General features: G+C 44.7%; 1 protein-coding gene across 1 annotated transcript in view; it reads right to left on the bottom strand.

The window, feature by feature from the left end:
- Positions 1-22,263, bottom strand: part of Cwh43 (cell wall biogenesis 43 C-terminal homolog) — a 56,119-nt gene that overhangs the window by 5,962 nt on the left and 27,894 nt on the right. The window contains exons 10-15 of the mRNA XM_028864225.2: positions 20,505-20,610; positions 19,019-19,154; positions 17,564-17,713; positions 15,062-15,206; positions 11,194-11,255; positions 7,055-7,210 (exon numbers count right to left, since the gene is read on the bottom strand). Coding sequence (XP_028720058.1) covers positions 7,055-7,210; positions 11,194-11,255; positions 15,062-15,206; positions 17,564-17,713; positions 19,019-19,154; positions 20,505-20,610 — 755 coding nt within the window. The remainder of the gene's footprint in view (positions 1-7,054; positions 7,211-11,193; positions 11,256-15,061; positions 15,207-17,563; positions 17,714-19,018; positions 19,155-20,504; positions 20,611-22,263) is intronic.

The following is a 22,263-nucleotide window of genomic DNA, read 5'->3' as shown; positions in this document are numbered from 1 at the left end:
GAAATACTTTTTTAAAAAAATCTTTAATTTTTTTCTATTTTAGTTCCCTTCATACATTAATTGATTTTTTTGTTTTGTTTTTTTTTTTCGAGACAGGGTTTCTCTGTGTAGTTTTGGTACCTGTCCTGGAACTCACTCTGTAGACCAGGCTGGCCTCGAACTCACAGAGATCCGCCTGCCTCTGCCTCCTGAGTGCTGAGATTAAAGGTGTGCGCCACCACCGCCTGGCACATTAATTGATTTTTATTGCACATTTTTTATTATCGGGCAAGCTTTAATCTTTTTCTTTTTGTGTTAGTTTCTTTTTTTTTTCCCCCTCCCCTCTACTTTTTAACTCCTCTCTTTCTTTTTCCCCCAGAAACTGTTCAGTGGTTGGACAGAAACAGACATGTGAGCCAGTGGAATAGAACAGAAGACAAAGAAACCAACCCACACAGCTACAACCATATAATTTTCAACAAGGTTCCCCCCCAAAAAAAATGGGGGAAAAGATGATCTCTTCAACAAGTAGTTCAGAAAAAACTAAATTTCCATCTGTGCAAGAATTTGCCCCAGGATTGATTCAGAATCGACTGGAGACCTGAAGATAAGTCAGAAACTCTGAAACTGTTGGAGGAAAACATAGGTAGAATACTTCAAGATAAAGGCAGGGGCAGGGACTTTCTCACAAGAACTCCAACAGTCCAGAAAATAGCAAGAGTGGGAGTGGGGTCGCATAGAACTTCACGATTCTGCCCAGCAAGCAAAACCATCACCAGAGTACAGAGAATTGGGGGGGGGGTGGAATCCAGAATTTGAAAAAAATCTTTGCCCACTACACATCATCAGATAATGTTTAGACCACCTGAAGAACTGCAGAAATTAAATATCAAAAAATCATCCAATCAAATTAGCCATCCAATGGACTAATCAAATGAATAGATAGTTCTCAAGAGAAAAAAAAAAACACAGAAGGTCAATAAGTGATTTTGAAAAAGTATTCAATACCCTTCATCATATGGGAAATGAAAATTAAACCTGGAGATTCCCTCTCATCCCAATCAGAATGGCTGTCGTCAGGTAAACAAATATTGGTGAGGATTTGGGAAAAAAGGGTACTCTTGCTCTGTTGGAGGGAATGTAAACATGTGTAGCCACTATGGGAAAATCAGTGTTCAGGCACTTCAAAAAGCTAAACCTGGAACTACCATATGACCCATCCATACCACCTCTGGGTATATACCCCGAAGACTATAAAGGGACACTCCACAGAGACACCTGCACATTCATGTTTACTAGCTCTCTATTCACAATTGCTAGGAAATGGAACCTACCTCGATGTCCTTCAACCTCCGAGTGGAAGAAAAAAGTGGTCCATGCACAGTGCAATTTCATTCAGTCAGAGAGAAAAACTGAAAACATCGGCAGAAAAGTGGTTGTAACTGGAAATCATTTTGTAAAGCAAAAGAAACCAGACTTGGGAAGACAGATACCACATGTTTAATGTGTAGAATATATAGATTGAAGTGTGTGTGTGTGTGTGTGTGTGTGTGTGTGTGTGTGTGTGTGTGTGTGTAAATGATTAAAGTTATAAAGTGGAGCATGAGAGGAGAGGAGGAGATGTTGAGGAGGGTGAGGAGAAAAGGAAGAGACAGTAAGGAATTCATGTCGCAGACTATTACCCTGTCTGAGGGAAGGAGAGGAAGGTGGCGGTGGGGGAGAGGATGAATAGGAACTAAGTATAATGATATATATGTTTGAAAACGTCATAATGAAACCCATCACGTTGTATGCTATGTTAAAAGTTGGATTTAAAGGGGTCTAGGGAGGTAGTCAGTCAGTAAAATGCTTGCTGGGTTAGCCTGGAGACCTGAGATTGAATCCTAGGACCTACATGTAATAAGTCAGGTGTGGTGGCATGTTCGTGCCATCGGGTGCTGTGGAGATAGAGACAGGCGGATGGAAGGGGCATGCTGGCCAGCCAGTTTAGCCAAAATGGTGAGCTGCAGGCCAGTGAGCAACTATTTCGAAGAATAAGAACAGCTCCTGGAATTAGGAATGACGCATCCAAGGCTGGCCTGTGTCCACACACACTGGAATATTATTCAGTCTTTGAAAAGAAGGAACTGCTGCCTTCTGTGGCACCACCGTGGATGAACTTAGAGGCATTATGACCAGTGAACTAACCAGACACCTGGGGCTCAGCTGTCATCTCAGCCCTTGGGGAAACAGAGGCAGGAGGATTGTCTGTTTAAAACCAGCCTGGATTATAGAGCAAGTTCAAGGTCAGCCGGAGCTACATAGTGTACATAGTGAGACCCTGTTTCAAAGACAAATTTAAAAAAAAACAAAACAAGGACTTGAGGTGTGGCCAGGCGCTTGTCTGGATTGTGCCAATCCCTGTTTGATCCTCTGGAAAAAGAGGTTGGGGGAGAGAGTGCAAGCATAAGAGAGAGTGTTCTACCAGGCAGTGGTGGTGCACACCTTTAATCCCAGCACTCGGGAGGCAGAGCCAGGTGGATCTCTGTGAGTTCGAGGCCAGCCTGGGCTACCAAGTGAGTTCCAGGAAAGGCGCAAAGCTACACAGGGAAACCCTGTCTCGAAAAACCAAAAAAAAAAAAAGTGAGTGTTCTCACTTACATGTAGAACTTTTGGTGTTTTGGTTTTGTTTTGTTTTTTCAAGACAGGGTTTCTTTGTGTGGCCATGACTGTCCTGGAACTTGTTCTGTAGACCAGGCTGGCCTCAAATTTTCTCAAATATTATTAAAGACCAGCCTTAATAACATTCTTCCCAGGAGCCCAGAAGAGAAACTATGAACAGTGAGAATTATTTTCCAGAAAAGAATCTAAGTACGCTGAGCTCTATTATCCATTTACTTTATTCTTCTGGGATAAAACCCTATCTACCTAGCTTCAGTTCTGTTCTCATGCCTAGCTCCTTTCTTGCCTGATTTCTCTCTACCTTTATCTGCTGTCTCCTCTAAGTTCTATCTTAATTCTCTCATCTTTGTTCTGCCCCATCTAGGCTCTTCTCCTCTTGTTCTTACCCATCTAGTACTTCCCCATCTGGCTCTTCCTCATCTTCCATCTCGTCCTCAAGTTCTCTAGTCAAAATCCTCCTTATCCCTCTCAGTTCTCCAGAGTCTCTCAGGAATCCAGTTATAAACCCAAGCAATAGCAATCCTCCCCCCCTCCAGCCAGGTCACCAGGCTCGAATTCCTACAAGGCCATAAAGGTAGGTAAGAGTTTTCTTAGGCAGTGACCATCAGGCTTTCTTTTACAACCAAAAGGGAAGTAGCAGGGGTTGGGGATTTAGCTCAGTGGTAGAGCACTTGCCTAGCAAGCGCAAGGCCCTGGGTTTGGTCCTCAGCTCTGGAAAAAAAAAGGGGGGGGGGGAGTAGTAAAGGAGGAGGGTCAACTGAGAACTAATGATCAGTTAATATATCAAAAAGGGAATTAATGTGCTCAATCTACATTCCTAGAAGTGTTTAGGTAAGAAGTTATGAGTCTATAACGTTAGTAAGGCTGTATAAAAAGGAGGGCCTCAGCTAAAATTGCACAAGAAATAAAGCTATCCACCTGCCCTAGGAGACAGGCGTTGTTTCCATAAGGGTGTTACCTTAGTTCAGGAGATGCTTGGCCTTGAATGCTTGATAGATATTTTAAATAAATACACTGTAAGAAGTTCTTGGAACCACACATGGCATATAAGAAAATCATTGTAAGAACCCAGCTAATACATATACAAAAGCTAAAATATCACCAAGACTTCTTAAGCCATGGCTTGGCTTGACCTTTGAAAAAGTCCTTGACTTTTCCAAGTCGTAGCTTTCGTGATAGTAGCTGATTTCCATTACATTTTCCTGCGGCTTGCAGCAGAATTTAGAGACATGCTGGGATTAAAGGCCTGTGCCATCACTGCCTCGCTTGTTTTTGTTTGTTTGGTTGGTTGGTTGATTTGTTTTGTTTGGACGGGTTACATGCAGAACTTTTTAAAAGTTACACTTACAGAAGCAGCTAGCAAGGTGACAGTGGTTGCCTGGGGCTGACTAGGAGAAGACACGGGTCAAAGGATGTGATTTCAACTCTACTACTCAAAGGCATTGTGACTGGAGTGAATAAGAATGCAGCGAGTATTTGAGTCTGCTGAGAGACTATATCCTAAGTGTCCTGAGCAGAATTTTGTAATGAAGGCAAGCCTCCCCAACACCTCCATTATTTTTGTAACTGAGCAAGAAAACAGTCCTCGCTCAGCCACAGCTGTCTTGGCTCAATCTGCAGTTGTGGTTTACCAAAAATAGTTTATTGGGCTCTTGCCACATTCCTGGTATATGAAGAATTAAAAAAAAAAAAAAAAAAAAAAAAAAAAAGAAAATCTTTTCTGCCTAAAATTTTTATTTTCCAGTTAAGGAGTCATCTCATTCAGCAAAGAAAAAAAGAGCTGTGCTAGCTCTTTTTATGTCAACTTGATATGGACTAGAGTCCCAGGGGAGATGGGAGCCTCATTTGAGAAAATGCCTCCATAAGATTGGGCTGCAAGCAACCCTGTAGGACATTTTCTTAATTAGTGATTCAAGTGGGAGGGCCCAGTTCATTGTGGTGGGGGCTGTCCCTGAGCTGGTGGTCCTGGGATCTATAAGAAAGCAAGCTGAACAAGCCATGGAGAGCAAGCCCGTAAGCAGCACTCCTCCACGGCCTCTCCATCAGCTCCTGCCTCCAGGTTCTTGCCCTGCTTGAGTTCCTACAGTCCTGTGGGAGCCCTTCTTGGGTTCTTTGTGGCATTACCCAGCAGGTCCGTATAGAGGATGATTAGGACCATGGGCCTGGGTGCAGGTGTTTGAGATGGTCTGCACTTGGCTGTGCTGGGGGATGGTCTGTATGTCAAGTTGTTCTGATTGATCAATAAATAAAACCTGATCGGCTGTGGCTAGGCAGGAAGGATAGGCGGGACTAACAGAGAGGAGAAATAAAAGGACAGGAAGGCAGAAGGACTGGCTGCCAGATGCCGCCAGCACAAGAAGCATGTGAAGATGCTGGTAAGCCACGAGCCATGTGGCAAGGTATAGATTTGTAGAAATGGGTTACTTTAAGATATAAGAACAGTTAACAAGAAGCCTGCCACAGCCATACAGTTTGTAAGCAATATAAGTCTCTGTGTTTACTTGGTTGGGTCTGAGCGGCTGTGGGACTGGTGGGTGACAGAGGTTTGTCCTGACTGTGGGCAAGGCAGGAAAACTCAAGCTACACTACTCTGACTTCCTTTGATGATGAACTGTGACGTGGAAGCATAAGCCACATAAACCCTTGCTGTGGGATGTCTTTCCATAGGCTGTGAATATATGTTGTTCCCATTGGTTAATAAATAAGCTGCTTTGGCCTATGGCAAGGCAGCTTAGAGGCAGGCAGGAAATCCAAAGAGAGAGACAGGAAAGAGAAGGGCGGGATGAGAGAGAAGCAAGCCTGCCACCCAAGGAGCAACAAGATGTCAGCAGACCGGCAACAGCACGGCCATGGGCCACTCGGCAAAACATAGACTAATAGGAATGGGTTGAGTTAAGTTATAAGAGCTAGCTAGCAAAAAGCCTGAGCCACAGACCAAACAGTTTGTAATTAATATTAAGCCTCTGAGTAACTATTTTATAAGTGGCTACGGGGTCCCGGGTGGGAGAGATTCGTCTGGACCAGGGGGCCAGGCAGAACCAGAGAAACTTCTGGCTACATACCCTTTCTTCCTCCAATTGCTTTTGGTCGTGTGTTTCATCACACCATGAGATCCCAAAATATTCATGTTCTGAATGTGACACTCTTAACCTCTGAGTCGTCTCTCCATTACACTTAGAAGTTGAAATTGTCCTAGGCTAATGACATGCAGTTGGGTCTTTTCTATGGCAAGAATTCCAAGGCTGACTTCACCATCACTTTCCTCTTACACACACAGCAAGAGAAAAACACAGTGAGTGACAAAGCCAGGCTGGTTTCCCTCTCCTTGCATTAATCCCTGCACTCTGGCACAGTCCTCTCTCAGGAAGTAAACAAATCAAATGAAGTGTGGTCTTGTCCCTGACAAAGCCTGAGAATTGTTGCAGCTGTGAGCTGGTGAAGGAAGAAACGGCCGAGTGATACAATGTCTGTCTAGGGCATGCTCAGTGTCCGGGTTGGCCTGGAAGTGCTATCTCACCATCCACTGTAGCAAAGATTAGCGCACAAGCTTCAAATCACATGCTTGGCTACAAACAGATCTCTTAGACAACCTCTATTAAAAAACCAAGCGAAATGAAATTCAATATCTCTTTCACGGTAGAATTCCTGCCATGTGAGGGAATTGCCCACACTTCACAGTCTCAGCGTGAATTGCCCATTAGAATAACCTGCAAAGAGCTGTTTAAGTCCCCAAGCCGAGCATCATCACAGGGAGTCCGAATGAGTTGATCTGGGCCAAGACCAAACAGTGCAGTTTTCAAATGCTCTCCAGCTGAAGGGAGGGTGCCGCCGGGAGAATCCCAGCAACCCTGCCGTGCTAATGGGCTGCCTTCCTCCTCAACAGCTCTGTCACTTAAGCCCAATGCAGCCGTATTCCTCAGCCTGAACTTCCTCCTCCACAAAATGTTGGTAACAGCAGTTAATAACCCAGTGACTTAAATCGAGATAACATGTAAAGAATCTGGGACAGAGCTGGAATATGGGAACCCTGGAGTATTCGCTGTCATGGTCACGTTAATGGCGATGATGATGACCACCTTGATGATGATGATGATGGTGATGGTGATGATGGTAGCAGTGGTGGTGACAAGGTCGATGATGATGGCGCTGGTGGTGGTGGTAATCATGACAAGAATGTGGCATTTTCCCTGAGGCTGGCGCTATCACACATTTCTTCATTCCAGAAAGTAAAGATTATAACTTAAACCCATGAGTTAGAATCTTTACCAGGACTTCCGTCACTTGAAATGGTCTCTAGAATCTACCACGATTTTGAGCTCATAGAGGTTGATATCTGGACTCGGTAGGGGCGTGTGGCAGCTTGTATCTGCCATCTACAGCAAGCAGAAAGGCGATCACTCCGGCACTCACTCACCTGGGGTTGAAATGAACGTTCTTGGGAAGTCCTCTGGGGTCTATGACTACTCTCTGGTTGTCTCTGTAATTGGTAGGATCATCAGGGATCCTGAACTTGGCCATCTGGATCTCAGAGTCACTCAGTTCTGCATGAGAAATTCTTGCGTAACCCAACCTGGAGCAGAAATAGAATTGGTTTGTAAAAAGTCTCATTATAAAAATACTCTGATGAAGCCAAGAAGTACTGTCACATGTCTTTAGTCCCAGTACTTGGAGGGCAGAGGCAGGTAGATCTCTGAGTTCAAGGCCAGCCTGGTCTACAAAGAGAGTTCCAGGACAACCAGGGCTATACAGAGAAATCCTCTCTTGAAAAACAAAACAACAAAAAACACACTAGTTCTTCGCAGGGTGGTGGTGGCACACACCTTTAACCCCAGTACTCAGGAAGCAGAGGTAGGTGAATCTCTGTGAGTTCTAGGCCAGCCTGGTCTACAGATGAAGTTCCAGGACAGCCAGGACTATATACAGAAATCCTGAAATCCTGTCTTGAAGAAAAATAAATAAATAAAAAACCTCTGATGAGTATAGCAAAGGCCAACCAAAATTAGTGAGCTCTAATGGCTGGCACCTTCTGTACTAAGCTGGTTCCCCTTTTCTTTTTCTTTTCTTTCTTTCTTTCTTTTTCTTTTTTTCTTTTTCTTTTTTTTTTTTTTTTAGGTTTTTCGAGACAGGGTTTCTCTGTGTAGCTTTACACTTTCTTGGAACTCACTCTTTAGCCCAGACTGGCCTAGAAATCACAGAGATCCGTCTGCCTCTGCCTCCCGAGTGCTGGGATTAAAGGCGTGCACCACCACTGCCCGGCTGGTTCCCTATTTCTAACTTGGCTTTGTGTCTCATGATTAGAATTAACTTGATTTATTACCCTAAATATTAACAGAAGTATCGTTTTCATAACATGGTAAACGAATAAGGAATATGTACATAGTTTAGTTAACTCCACTTAGCAACCTTGCTTTAGTTTGTACACAAAGTGCTTCCCATATAATTATGTTTTAAGTTAATAATAGGATTTCTTCAGACTGACAGGAATACATGCTTAAACTTCCTTACCTTTCAAAATCCAAATATCACATGCATATTTCTAGGCACATTTACTAGTCTAAAATCAAGGATTTTATATGTCTGAAAATTTTTTCCACATCCTGTTTGGCTTAGAGCTTTCGGCTCTCTGGAAAAGTCAAAACACTTTATAGACATTATCCAAACAGTTTGTAGTGAAGTTCTCAGACGGGAAAACAGAGAAACCGCAGCAGCAAAGAGTTTGTTTTCATCCATTTAGATTTTACCTCTTCCAAAAAGAATATCTGCATCATTTTCACCCGCTTGAGGATTTGATAAAGTTACAAAGCGGCATTTTAGGTCTTGGGGTGGTGAGTAAGAAGTAGAAGGAAGCCCTTGCTCTCACTGACCATTTGTTCTAGTTGAAAGGACACATTAAACAACCGCGTATGTATAAAATCTATCAGAGTGGTGACAGATAAGTACCATGGGAAAGGACAGAGAAGAAGGCGGGCTGGTGGGCAGAGACAGCTGCCTCACCGAGCATGCTCAGGAGGCCCCTCCATGAAAAGTACCATTGGAACGAGACCCTGAATGCTAAGGGGCAAGCTAGGCAAACAGTGGAGTGGGGGGTGCTGTAGGAGAAGGGGTAAGAAAGGTCAAGGCCTGGAGGCAGAAATGTGTGTGGTGTTTGGGGGCGTCAACCGCACCAGGACTGAAGGCAACGAGTTTGGGGGAGAGGGGGAGCAGATGACAAAAAAACCTTCCCTTGCACACTCCCATGAGGACTCTGATTCCTATCCAAGAGGGAGAGAAGAGAAATGGTAATCCAGAAGACAGGCTGAGGCAGAGCTCTGTGGTGGCTGCTGTGGCGAGTACGCGCCATGGGAAGGTTGAAGTGGAGAATGTGGTGATATTTTATTTGTGCGCCCCAATAAAGCTTATCTGGGGATCAGAGGAAAAAAGCCGGGCACTATACTAAACACAGAGGTCAGGCAGTGGTAGCACATGCCTTTAATCCTAGCATTTGGGAGGCGAAGATTCGTCTGTATCTCTGTGAGTTCAAGGCCACAGTGGGAACAGAACCAGACATGGTGGCACACGCCTTTAATCCCAGTGCTAGTTCACCATAGAGGTCTGGAGGTCTGGACAGACAGACAGGAAGTGGTAGAGCTGGGCAGAGAGAGGAAGTGATGTAGCTGGGTGAAGAGAGGAAGCAAGATGGCAGGGCACAGAGAGGTATATAGGCGTGAGTACACAGGAAGTAGCTCGTTCTCTCTCTCTCCGAAGGCTGAGGAGTTGGTGAGGTGAGGCTGGCTGTGGCTTGTCTGCTCCTCTGATCTCTCAGTTTTCACCCCAGTGTCTGGCTCTGGGTTTTTATTATTATTATTATTATTATTAATAATAATAATAAGACCGTTTGCACTTCGTCTTACAGGGGAGACAAGTGGAAAGTTAAAAGCAGGGCTGTAGCCAGAGAGAAGGAAGGCTTCAAGCTGACCTTGACAAAACCTGCCAAAGAGAACCAGGGCGGGTGGAGGCAGCCCGCCTGCCCATGATGACCAGAGGGACAGGGGCTGCAGCCCCGTCAGATGGGGGATCCGAGCTGTCACAGAGGTCAAGGCTTTGCGCTAAGCTCAGAACTGCAGCTCCCGGTAACTCTAAAGCACTGTCTCTGATAAATCGGGCCTATTTATTTCCCAAATCTCTAAGATCGAAGTTCTAACCTGTTTCATAGACATGACCTTCAAAGATATTCCTGAAGTCCTTGAAGACAAGGAATGTGACTATATGAATAACTCCCTGAGGCAGGGAGGCTTCCATCCTAGTACAATCAATTATTCTTAATGCCTGCTACGTGCCGGACAGTGAACTGGGTGACTGAGAGACAACAGTTTGGATTGAGTGCCAAGGAAAGGCCTCATGAGCCCTGGATAAGAAGGCAGCCATGTACCACCCGAAGGGAGAGCCCTCCCAAACACCAACCCTGCTGCCTTGGTTGTACAGGTTCCAGACCTTTTAGAATATAAATGGCTTTTCTCTAATCTACCCACTCATTCTATGGCATTTTGCTGGGCAACCTGAGTAGATCAGCGCATAAGCTATAACACACACACACACACACACACACACACACACACACACACACACACACACACACACACGCATGAGAACTGTTATACCTATTTCAGTCCACATCAAAGCTTGTTTTCTAGAATTCTAATATCCTATGATAAATACTCGACTGAAGAATGAAATAGAAACAGTGTTGTCAATCTTAGACATGAAATGCTTTATGAAACAGCATGTTCTTCTACCATAGCTCTTTGGAAACATTGAAACAGTAGTCGGGCTAGTCCTCGGCAGCTATCTGAGCAATGGCTGGAGAGTCTTTGAACCAGCATGGTAACCAGGATGACCTTTATACCCCCTAGACGGTTTTCTGGACTTCCTTCAGTAAGTATGTGAGCCATCCAGGTGAGTTGTTCAAGGGTCAATAAGGTCACCATTATGCTTATATTAAAGTCCTTACTAAGGGTCCATGGAACATTACAAGATCGGCTCCCCTCCCCACTGCGACAATACTCACCCACCACCTCATCCACTCTCCAACCCCAACACATCCTGCATCTTTGCTAGCAGTTACAGTTACTTCCCTTCAAACTAAACACCCCTGTATTAGGGCCTCTGCATTCTCCGGTCCTGTATCTGCAAGGGTCATCCTCCAATGGCACCATTCTTACTGTGCATTAATTATACACTGCTGTGTTTAATAGTTTACAATGCCTTAATAATATTACTATCACAGGGTCTCTCTATATAACAGCCCTGACTGTCCCGGAACTCACTCTGTAGTCCAGGCTGGCCTCGAACTCACAGAGATCCGCCTGCCTCTGCCTCCTGAGTGCTGGGATTAAAGGCATGAGCCACCACCAGCTAATTTCTGCCTTCTCGAACCATTAAATGTCAAAACTGTTAAATAACACAATTAACAAAACCAACACTTATAAAGAAGAGCAAAAATTAATTGCTTCCATGACACTTTGCCTTCTAGAATTCATAGATTTACAAAACAAAACAAAAAACGCCCTTGCTCACCTGATCAAGCCACGGTACATGATGTATTCACACCATCTGTCGTGATCTGTGCTGTCAATATCCTGTTCAAGAGCAGAGAGGAGAATGCTTAAAACATGAAAAACAATGCTCTATTCTGAATGGCCCAAAAAGATGGGAAGGTAGGAAGGAAGGAAGGAAGGAAGGAAGGAAGGAAGGAAGGAAGGAAGGAAGGAAGGAAGGAAGGAAGGAAGGTTAGCTAGAGTGCAGATCATTTTCTCATCACCTTCCTACTGATCCTTCAGGCATGAACTACTCATTCACACTAGAGGTGGGTTTCCAATGGTTACTATGCCCCTCGGCTTCTGCACTGGATGCCGGAAACACAGTGACTACACAGAGCGATGGGTACCGCAGGGGTTGCTCTGTGCTCTCACCTCCTGCAGCTTTCCAAATCTGCCATCCCCAGCAGAACTGAGAGCCTCTCCACCAGTCCCCAGTCCTCCTAGCCGGGCTGCCCACCCGCTCCATCCCAGTGCCACAGCGGCTTGCTTGGGTCTCCTCCCTCACCGCTCTGTGCAGAGGGGCTCCAATCTATGACTCTTCAGCTGCCTGGTACTTAGCACCCAGCCTGGTGCTGGGCCAGGGCTTGGTCTGTGTTTACTAAATCGAATCATAGAAAGAAACATATTCAGGAGCAATCAAGAGTCCTTTGATGCTGAAGACTTGAAACCAGCTTCATTTTTCATCAGAGAAAGAGAGCAGAATTTTTTCTCTAACTATAAATATGGAGTTTTGTGGCTGAGAGAAGAACTCTCTACTTCCTTCTTTTCAAATTAAAAAAAAAAATACTTGACTTTTTAATCACCTCTTAGTTTAACTTAAAATGCATTTTATATTACTAAAAAATATGCCATAATTTATGGTTTTTATTTGCTACATGATGGGCACCTGGATGTTATTGTTTATATTATACACTTCATTTGTACACAAAGTGTAAATAAATATTAGGAATTGGGTTTTAAATTTTTAATACCTATAAAAAGCAAATAAATATAAAGTAGTTTGCCTTGGGAAAGAGATAATAATTTAGTCATTTAGCTACGGTACCAGAACTAACCAGCTATGAATCTGTTTAACTGTTATTTTACTTCATTAGGTTTTTATATGGTGCTGTAAAATTTTAAGACTAGAGAGTTTAATTACTCATTTCTTAGAGAGAAAAATCTGTTCATCCAAGCACATATGATTAAAATTCTTCTATACGTCAGTTAACTTCCTTGTAGAAAGCAGTATCAGAGTCCACTGCCAAGCAAAACAGCATCTAACCTTATACGGAAAACCAGCAGAGGATCAGATGTCTGCATCCATTCCTCACAGAGAGATGGGGTAAGCCTGTGATTCCAGTCCCTAGGTGTTCCCTTGGCTCCTCTGAGCTCTCCCAGGCCCTTTCCTGAGTTTGTTGTTTTCTCTTCTCTCACTCACCACCCCACAATAGCTGTCAGTTGGATGCATTGTTGACTGGACGCATCCTCCAAGGATTCATGGGGCAGAAGCTTGGACTCCATTATGGCCAAGTTGAGGTGTAGAAGCTTTGTAGGTCAGGGCCTGGTAGAAAGTGGGTAAGTCCTGAGGCTTACCCACTTCAGAAGGGTTAATGCTGGTCTCACAGAGACTAGAGCCAGCTGTCCCTAAATGAGCCTGCACCTGCTCCTCTCCTCCTGTGGCCATTTCCTTTACCTGTCATCCATCATGGTGTGATGCAGTGGGGTGGCCTTTACCAGAGGCTGAAGAGACAGGGATGCCTAATCTTGTCATGTCAGCCTTCAAACTACGAGGTAAGCACATGTTTTCTCCGTAAACCACCTGGAACCAGGTATTCTGTGGTGACACAAACCAGAGCAACAGAGGCAGCTTTCTGTGGTCCTCTTCTGCCCTTCTAGACTTCCTCAAGGAAGGTCACTCATGCAAGTGACTTGAAGGATTGCCCGTACACTTGATCCCTATCTCCAATCCCGATGAAGCTCCTGGACGGAAGATCTAAGTATCCTCTTGTCCTTTGGATATCTCCACTAGGCCGTGCACATGCCGCAAACTGGGCCCAAAGCTGCGTTCATCCTCTCTGCAATACTGTTCTTCTTTGTGTCTTCTCTGTAATAAACGTCGCCATCACAGCCTAAGTGAGGGATACCTTGACTCTACTTCTGCCTGCTCCATGAGTACAGAGACTAACTCATCTCCCTTTTCCCAAAGAGCCATCTTCGTGTATGTGCGCGCATGCGTGTGTGCATGCATGCGTGCATGCGATGTCCATATGAATCCATTCCAGTCAAAGAAATACAAACAGAAGAGTCCCTTGTTGGAGCTGGAATTTAGAGATAACCTGCACACACTCGGCCTCTCCTTTCGCTCTTTCTCTCTTCCCCCATAGAACATGGATGCTGTTTCACGTGATCGAACCACAGGCGTGGAGACCATGACAGCGGAGGCCATGGTAGAGGGGCGGGAGGGATGCACAGCGACAGAGGCCATGGCAGTGGGGTCCTGATTGAGCAGAGCCACAGAGAGAAACAACAACTCCAGACAACACTCTCCACCAGGACGTCTATAGCAGGAAACTTGCTTCTCTCTCACCCTCACCCGTCACTTGAGTCACCTGCCGGAACCCTCATCACGTCATGTCTCTATCAGCTTCCCGACGCTATGTTCTAAGGACAATTAGGGTCTACAGACTCGACAGCCACCTCCAGACATGAGGTTCAAAACAAAACAAAAAGGAGAACTCTCTACTGAGCCCAATCAAGCACAGCAATTGTGTTCTCACTATAAACTGATGTGTGTCATATTCCGGTGCATGGATCAGTCTCTTGGATGCTTGGTTTGTGTATTCTTTCCTGAGAGCTTGATTATCTCAGGAGACGCTGAAGAAAAGAAGTGTTTTAGACCTGGAAAGGTATGGTCGGGCCCTGCCTGTGTGCCCCGGAAGTCACTCTTTCTGATACTCCATTTCTGCTTTTACTCACGGCCTTGGAACTAACTTTCCCAGTGTGCTGGACTCTATTTTCTAAGTGCAGTTACAATAACATCTCCCTGGGCCTGTGGGATTCTTCCTAGAAGTCTTTGACACTCCTTGAGTCAAGGGGTGGCGTTTATGTTCCTTCAGGTCAATGCGGTAAGAATTACGACCAAAGCAGAAGTGACACCAAGTCACTTGGAAGGTCAAGTCCCAGAGGACAATGCAGGCTCTCCCCTTGTTTACTCACTCGGGAACCTAGCCACCATGAAGGGAGGAAGCCCAGTTAGCCCGTGAGTAGGAGCCGTAGTCCCGAGCCAAAAGCGCTGCTTATAAATCCTCCTCCGCACAGGAAATCCTGCGGTGCCCAAGAAACAGCTTACCGGCCCTGTGTGAAGTACAGCTGAGCTCTTCCCACTGAACCCTGTCCACAGTGCCGATTAGTGAGCAAATCTATGTGTTGTGTTGTTTCAAAGCAGCAGTAGCCTACTGCTTTGAAACAACAGTGCTTTTTGGTGCCCAATAAGAAGACTATATATTAAGTTATCAGGGTGCTGGGGAGATGACTCAGTTGGAAAGGGGCTTACCACACAAACCAGGGTTCAGATCATCAGCACTCATATAAAAATCTGGGCACAGTTGGCACACGCTTTGTAATCCTAGCCCTGGGAAAGTAGAAACAAACAGACCCCAGGGTCTATTACATGAGCTCCAGGTTCAGTGAGAGACCTTGTCTCAAAATAATGTGACCTCCAATTGTACACACACACACACACACACACACACACACACACACACACACACGCATGCCCATTTTTGGGGTTGGATTTTTTAAGCATATAGGAATAAAGAAGCATTTAACTTTATAGATCAGAAATCGTGTTAAAATTGTGTCACCTTCACATTGCCATGTTCTGTAAGTTGTAAGTAATCTCTGGAACCAGGTTCTGAAGTGATATAGCCCAGAAATATCACTTGGTTTGAGCAATTTTTCAATAGTTTTGAAACTGCAATGGCCTGTAACTTTCGGTCAAGGTCATCTCTAAAAAAAAAAAAAAAAACAAAATACAGAAAGGAGCATCTTCACTCTATGTGTACAACAATTAAAAAAAAAAAAACAGGTAGCCAAATTCCCCCAAAATATCCTCAAACAGGGTACAAAACCAGAGCAATTTCTGTTGGGAAAAGTCTGAGTTTTTACAATGAACAGGACATAGATCAGCCCTTCAAACTGGGCTTGACAAAGTCTTGACTACGAAACACTTTTCTTCAGAAACCACTGAGTCAAGTTGATTTAAAATCTCTGCTGGGGATGACAAGATGGCTTAGCACTTCAGAGTCCTTGCTGTTCCTACAGAAGAATGGAATTCAATCCCCAGCATCCAAGTCAGCCAGTTCACAACCACCTGTGACTCCAGCATCAAGGCATCTGTCACCCTCTTGTGGCTCCCTCGGGCACTCACACTTATGTGTACATCCCCACTCACAGGTACAGGTGCACAGACAAAAATGAAACAAATCTTTAAGTTTCTATGCCAAACACAGAATTTGCTCAAGTTTTTCTTCACTATGAGTAAGTCACGGCAGGTGTGAGGATGTAGCTCATCAAGGTAGAGTTTTTGCCTCACGTGTACAAAGGCCCAATGCTTACTCTTCAACATGGTGAGTAAATATAAAATACACAAGTAAAAGAAGAAAGTGTGACAGTGATGTGAGACCTGGTCATCAGGATCACAGCTAAAGAACTAATAGCCACCATGCGTTGGCATCCCTGGATCTTATTGTTGTTATTGTTGTGTGATCACAGTGTTACTTCATCTGAATATTTTCTGAATGTCTCCTCTGCTCTCTTGCCCAAATACCAGCTGGGCATCTTGTTATTAACATATTAATTACTGTAGGCATGAAACAGATAAGTCGGCAAGTACATTAAGCTTTGGAGGGCTCTACTGTCTCAGAGAAAAGAACATATGTGTTTGACCTATCAGGAAGATAGAGGCACCCCGGGAGTTTCAAACAGAGTGAATTTAATATAGGGAAATGGTTACGTAAGTGGTGAGGAGCCAGTCAGGGACCAGCAATGCCATCAGAGGTCGGCAGCAATGAGACACTAACACCACTGTCCCACCCTAGAGGAGGGACAGGCAGGGATGACACTAGAGAGTCAGTCCGAAGTCAGCACTGGCTAGAGGGAGTTCACTGATGGCCGAGGCTTCCATGACGGAACTGGGGCCTTCCCGGAAGGACCTGCAGCCACAGAAGAGACTCGGCTGCTGCCAGAGAAACCGGAAAGAGCACAGAGAAAGGGTGAGACATGCCCTGGCTTCTTCCTTTTCTTGTCTTCCCAACTCGTGCCTCTCATTGGCTAAATCCACCTAGAAAGCAGACGGCAAAGGACTTTGGGAAATTTCATTCCTCGCAATGTATAGACACTAACAGGAGCAAGGAACAGATCCATAAGTAGACAAGTCATTTCCCTTCCTTCTTCCTTCTTCCATCCTTCCTTCCTTCAGTCCTTCCTTCCTTCCTCCATCCCTGCCTCTTTCTTTCTTTCTTTCTTTCTTTCTTTCTTCTCCCCCCTACCCCCCAAGACAAAGTTTCTCTGTATAGCCCTGGCTTTCCTGGAACTCACTCTGTAGACCAGGCTAGCCTGGAACTCAGAGATCCACCTGCTCTATCACCTCAGTGCTAGGATTAAAGGCATGCGCCGCCGCTGTTGCCGCCGCCGCCGCCGCCGCCCGGTGGCATTTTCATAGAAAGATAGCTATGACTATTACAGCGATAAGGCAAGATGTGGGGAGATCACCAGGAATCAAGAATGTAGGAGAAATTCTACTGAAGGAGGCTGGAAGACAGGACCTAGCTGAGTAAATCTGTGTGGATAGCCAGTGTTGCCTGTCAGGTGTTTCTGAAAATGTGAGAAAAGAAAGGACTGTCACTTGGTGCCCTCAGAACCTAGCAGTACAGTTATTTGTGCCGATAACCCTCTAAGGACATCGGGTGTATTTTTTTTTAACAGTCTGGTTTAAGGTGTAGTTCCAAGCACATGTGACCGCTGACTTGGTTCTGACTTCTTCCTGTTCTGTGACCCTGACCATCATCATCTAACCTCTCTCCACCTGATGTCTTCACGCATAAAATGAGGCACTATGGCCCTTTGCCTGTATAACTTGAGGATTAAACACAGTCACACATGGAGCAGTCGTGACTTACACAGTCATCACTAAGGACTGTCTGCATCTGAAATGCATGCGCAACCAGCAACACAGGGAAAATCATCTAAGATGTTTTTTAAATAAGTAGAAAGTCAGAAAGACTGTTTCATAAAAAAAATCAAAGTAATATTTGAAAAATTTTTTCCGTCATTTCTATAATATTAAGTAAACCAAAGAAACCCACTCGTGATTGCCAAAATGTGTTACCACAAAGTCCACCAGTTTGTTGGAGATGTTAACAGTCAGAGCTATGGCTGGTGCAATCTCGCCCTCTGGCGACGGGAGAAGGTGATGCTCCGATCTCACAATTGGGTACCGCGACAGCACCATGATCCTGTATGACAATGAAAAGAAGCAGGTCATATGGGTCTCAGCCTATCACGGAGAGGGGATGGAGGAAATGCATTGAAAGGCCATGCCACATGACAGGCACCCACGGAGCGGCACCCAGAGCAGGAATGTGGCAGACTTCTATGGAAGTTCCTCGTTCATTGCCTCTTCCTAATTAGCCTGTCTTCTTGTGTTTGATATCACAATATCAAGCATGTTTCAGTAAATGCCGCGAAGTCACAAAAAGATGGCATTGGTAAGGTGAAATGGCCCGTTTTACTTGTATTGTTACACTAAACAACATCCCGCGGCCACTACCCGCCCGCCCACCCACTCTCTCTCAGTAGCTGGCTTTCTTCATACATAACAGGTATCACACAATCTCAGGTTGTCTTGTTTATTTCTTTGTGAGCATGTTTATAGTTGTCCTTCTGTGTCTGGAGCGGACTGGCTCCATGATGCCCACAAACACAGAAATGTTCAAATGATTAAGCGTCTTATGTAAAAATCATGTCACATTAACATACAATCTATATATGTTTTCCTGAGTGTGTTAAATAACCTGTAGGTTTTCTATAGAATGTAATTTAATACTGATACATTAGTTCATTCACACGAATTCAATATAGTACTTAATGAGGGGCTGATTCAAGTCTTACTTTTTGGGGAACTTTCTGCTTTTTGAAGACTTTATTTGGTGTGTGTGTGTGTGCGCGCGTGTGCGTGTGTGTGAATGCGTGTACATGCATATATGTGTGTGGGTACACCTGTCTGTGCTCACAGAGGCCAAAAGAGGGAGTCAGATCCCTCAGGACTGGAGTTCTGGTACTGGCAGAAATGCCCCGTTGCTATGTGTGCGCTGGAATCTGAACGGTGGTCCTCACAATTGTGCAGCAAGTGCTCTTAACTGCTGAGTCATCTCTCTGGCTCCACTCTTTGGAACATTCTAGAATTTCTCAAACATTCTCCATATCCAGTTGTTTGAATCCAGGAGGGAAGAAGCTGGTATGGAAGGCCAACTGTGTTCAGGCCTGTTACACTAGAATATAAGCTACCTGAGACTATCAAGACAGGCCTGGCACTCTGACTTGACTCCAGCCTTGACGGGCTGATCTACGTGAAGAACCAGTAACATCCAGCCCTAGGAAGCCGCTACGAACATTCATGACTATGCGTAGTGTTAGCACCTCCCTGCCACTCAAAAGTGTCACAGAGGCGTATTCACGGGACAGTCTCACCTTCCCATCCCAAGACACTGCTGCTTACTCTTCAGGACTCTGCTCAGAATTAACGCCCAAGGTCTACTCACCCCCAAGTGTGATCCCTGGTGCTTGGCCCAAAGTCTGTGTAGAAGCCCAGCTTCTCCCCCAGCCACATGGTTAAGTCGTTGTTCCCCATGTAGGGCTTAGAAGCATCGCTCTCCAGAATGGTGATAAAGTCTGCACCTGTTTGGGAAAAGGGCAGACAGCAAGGACAGGTCAACATAAAAAGCCATTAGTGAAACACTTTACCAACTTTGCTATTGTTTTATTTCGTTTTGTTGAGGCTCATTTGGTAGTCAGGGCTGGCCTCAAACTCACGATCCTCCTACATCTACCTTCCAAGTGCTGGGGTTAAAGATGCACACCACCGCCCCCAGCAGAGTGCTGCTCATTCGCCTTGCCTTTACTCATAAACCCCCAACAAATATTTCCTTCTGAGTCATAAGAGGAGTGTGGTTTGAATCTGTGTTGGATGATTAAACTTTAATTAAAGTATGACTTCTCTACATTTTGAAAATATTCTTATGCTTTTCCCAGAAGTCCAAATCATCTTCATGTCTTTCATAAATTCCCAATTCATGTTCAGAAACAGTAGAATAGTGCACATGTTTTTTTGAGATAGGGTCTTATGTAGCCCAGGCTGGCCTCTTAATGTAGCTGAAGATGACCTTGGACTTCTGTCCTCCTGTTTCCACCTCCAGAGTGCTTGGGTTACAGATATATATATATATATCACCACCATGCCCAGTTTATTCAGTGGTGGGGATTGAACCCAGGGCTTTGTGTATGGTAGGCAAACACTCTACCTACTGAGCTACATCTCCAATCCAACAATGGCATTTTCGTCCAAGGCAAACAGCTCCATAGTACTGGCATAAAAATGAGCTTTTCAGCTTTCCTTAGACTCTGGCCTCTGTGCCTGAGCCTTTTAATTAAGACCAAAGGCCCTGTGCTCATGAGGACACTTGGACACTTCTCAAGATCTGAGGTTAGCCTGAGAGAGAACCAGAACCATTTAGCCTTTTGCTCTCCTACTACACACTCCATGACGTTGACCTAAGGCCCAAATCCTGGAGTTAGACAGTTGTGAGCTGCCATGTGGGTCTGGGAACTGAAGCTGGGACCTCTGGAAGAGCAGCCAGTGCGTCTAACCACTGAGCCATCTCTCCAGACCCTGAAAACCATTTTTACCCCCTTACACTAAACTCTTCCTGCTTTGTAATCAAACAGTTCCCGGTCCTCAGCAAAGGGTCCTCGGGTGGCAAGAGACACCAGCAGGAACATCATCTCCAACAACGAGAGCGTGAATGACTCTCCCGTGGACGCTCAGTAGGACAGGCTGTTCAGGATCAATAAACTAATTGCTCCAATAGACAGCTGTGGTGCAGAAGTGTGGGCCTGAGCTGGTCACCAAGCGAAGCCTCTTTAGGAACTGAGAGCACGGACCGCAATCCTTAGACTCGGGAACTTAGCAAAAATAAAAGGAACGGCAGTGGTTTCTCAAAACCTGGAGCTAATTCCAGAGAGACTCACCTGTCTGCGTGAGCAGTTGAGCGGACCCCTCCAGGTTCGACCATCCCTCGTTGTCATATCCAAACCGAAAGGGCCAGATGGCAGCGGACACCACTTTCATGGGTGCCTAAGGGAGTGTTGAAGTGATAATGTTGTATAACTATGGACAATGGAAGCTTGGGGGTGCCAGCCTTCTCCATCTCTCCCTTTTCAAAGTTCACATTTCAGCAAAGGAAATTCCACAGGCATTTACCCACATTTAATTCATAAAAATAAGATGTTTACCCTATAGTCCTTTCAAAGTAAATCTGTGAACTTCTAACTTAAACTTGGCAGTTCAGACAAATGTTTAGGGAGTGTTTCTTTCTTTCTTTCTTTTTTTCTTTCTTTTCTTTTTTTTTTCTTCTAGTTTTTTGAGACAGCGTTTCTCTGTGTTGTTTTGGTGCCTGTCCTGGATCTGTAGACCAGCCTGGCTCTGCCTCCCGAGTGCTGGGATTAAAGGCGTGCACCACCAACCCTGCCTGGCGAGAGTGTTTCTTATAAGTATTGCTTATGATAGCAAAGAAGGAGGAGGAGAAAGAAAGGAAAGAAGAAAGGAAGGAAGAAAAACCACTTAGTTATCTATACAGGAAAAAGAATAAATGTATTGTTACATAAAATAGAACACTACCTATACCCAATGAATTAACCCCACCACAGGACAAATTAATAAACAAATAAAGTTATACACATATAATAGAACCCTATGCAGACTTATCAGATGAGATTGGGCTACACATTTCCATGTGAATGAATCTCAAAAATACTACTTTATGTTTAAAAAAACATTAAAGTCAGTTGCAAACAATTTAGGTGGAATTAAAAACACAGACACAATATTGTCTAGGGTTCTAACATATGTAGTAACAATGTGAAGAGATACATGAAAATTGATTTTTAAAAAACACCTTGGGATGGAGAGATGGCTCAGCAGTTAAAAATGTGCACTGCTCTTTCAGAGGACCCGAGTTCAGGTCCTTGCACCCACATCCTCTGGCTCACAACTGCCTAGTGATTTAACATCTCTGGCCTGAAAAGGCACTTGTACTCAATTGCACATATTCACATGCACACACACATCACATGGCTAAAAATAAGATAAATCTTTAAGCAAACAAGCAAGCAAAAAACACCTTACTCAATCTTATGGCTTAAACATTAAGCATCCCCCACAAGGCTCATGTGCTCAAACGCTTGAACCCCAGATAGTGTTCTGGGAAATTGTAGGACATTTTGGACTGTAGCCTCACTGGCAGGTGAAGGACTGTAAGGACAGGGCTTATGGTTTGTGTCCCCTGATGTGCCCAGATGTAACAGGTCACCAGGCACACTCCTGCCACCACATAAGGAACCCCAGGCACTATGCCTCCGATGCCCTGAAACTGTGAGCTGAAACAAATCCTTCTCCCAGGTTGTTCTATGGGGCATCTTGTCCCAGCATGAGGAGAGTAATTACGTGTGTATGCAAGTGTGTGTGCATGTTTGTATGCATGTGTGTGGGCATGTGTATGTGTGTATGCATGTGTGTGATGGTTTTGTGTTTGAAGTTCTAAATCTCTCCAGGTCTCTGTAACACTCCACTCAAAGCACCTCTTTCACTGACAAAGCCTCCTACAATCTTTTTTTTCCCTGCCTACAGCAGCCATGTTCACATCTACTATTTCTTGATCCTTCACAGATGTTTCACTGAGAAACTGTGTGATGAGGCCGTCCACAGCCTCTCCAACTGCATCATCCTCTG

This window comes from Peromyscus leucopus, chromosome 10 (assembly GCF_004664715.2).
Source record: "Peromyscus leucopus breed LL Stock chromosome 10, UCI_PerLeu_2.1, whole genome shotgun sequence".
NCBI lineage: Eukaryota > Metazoa > Chordata > Mammalia > Rodentia > Cricetidae > Peromyscus > Peromyscus leucopus.
The sequence above is the reverse complement of the archived record's forward strand: the minus strand, read 5'-3'. Positions and strand labels throughout refer to the sequence as shown.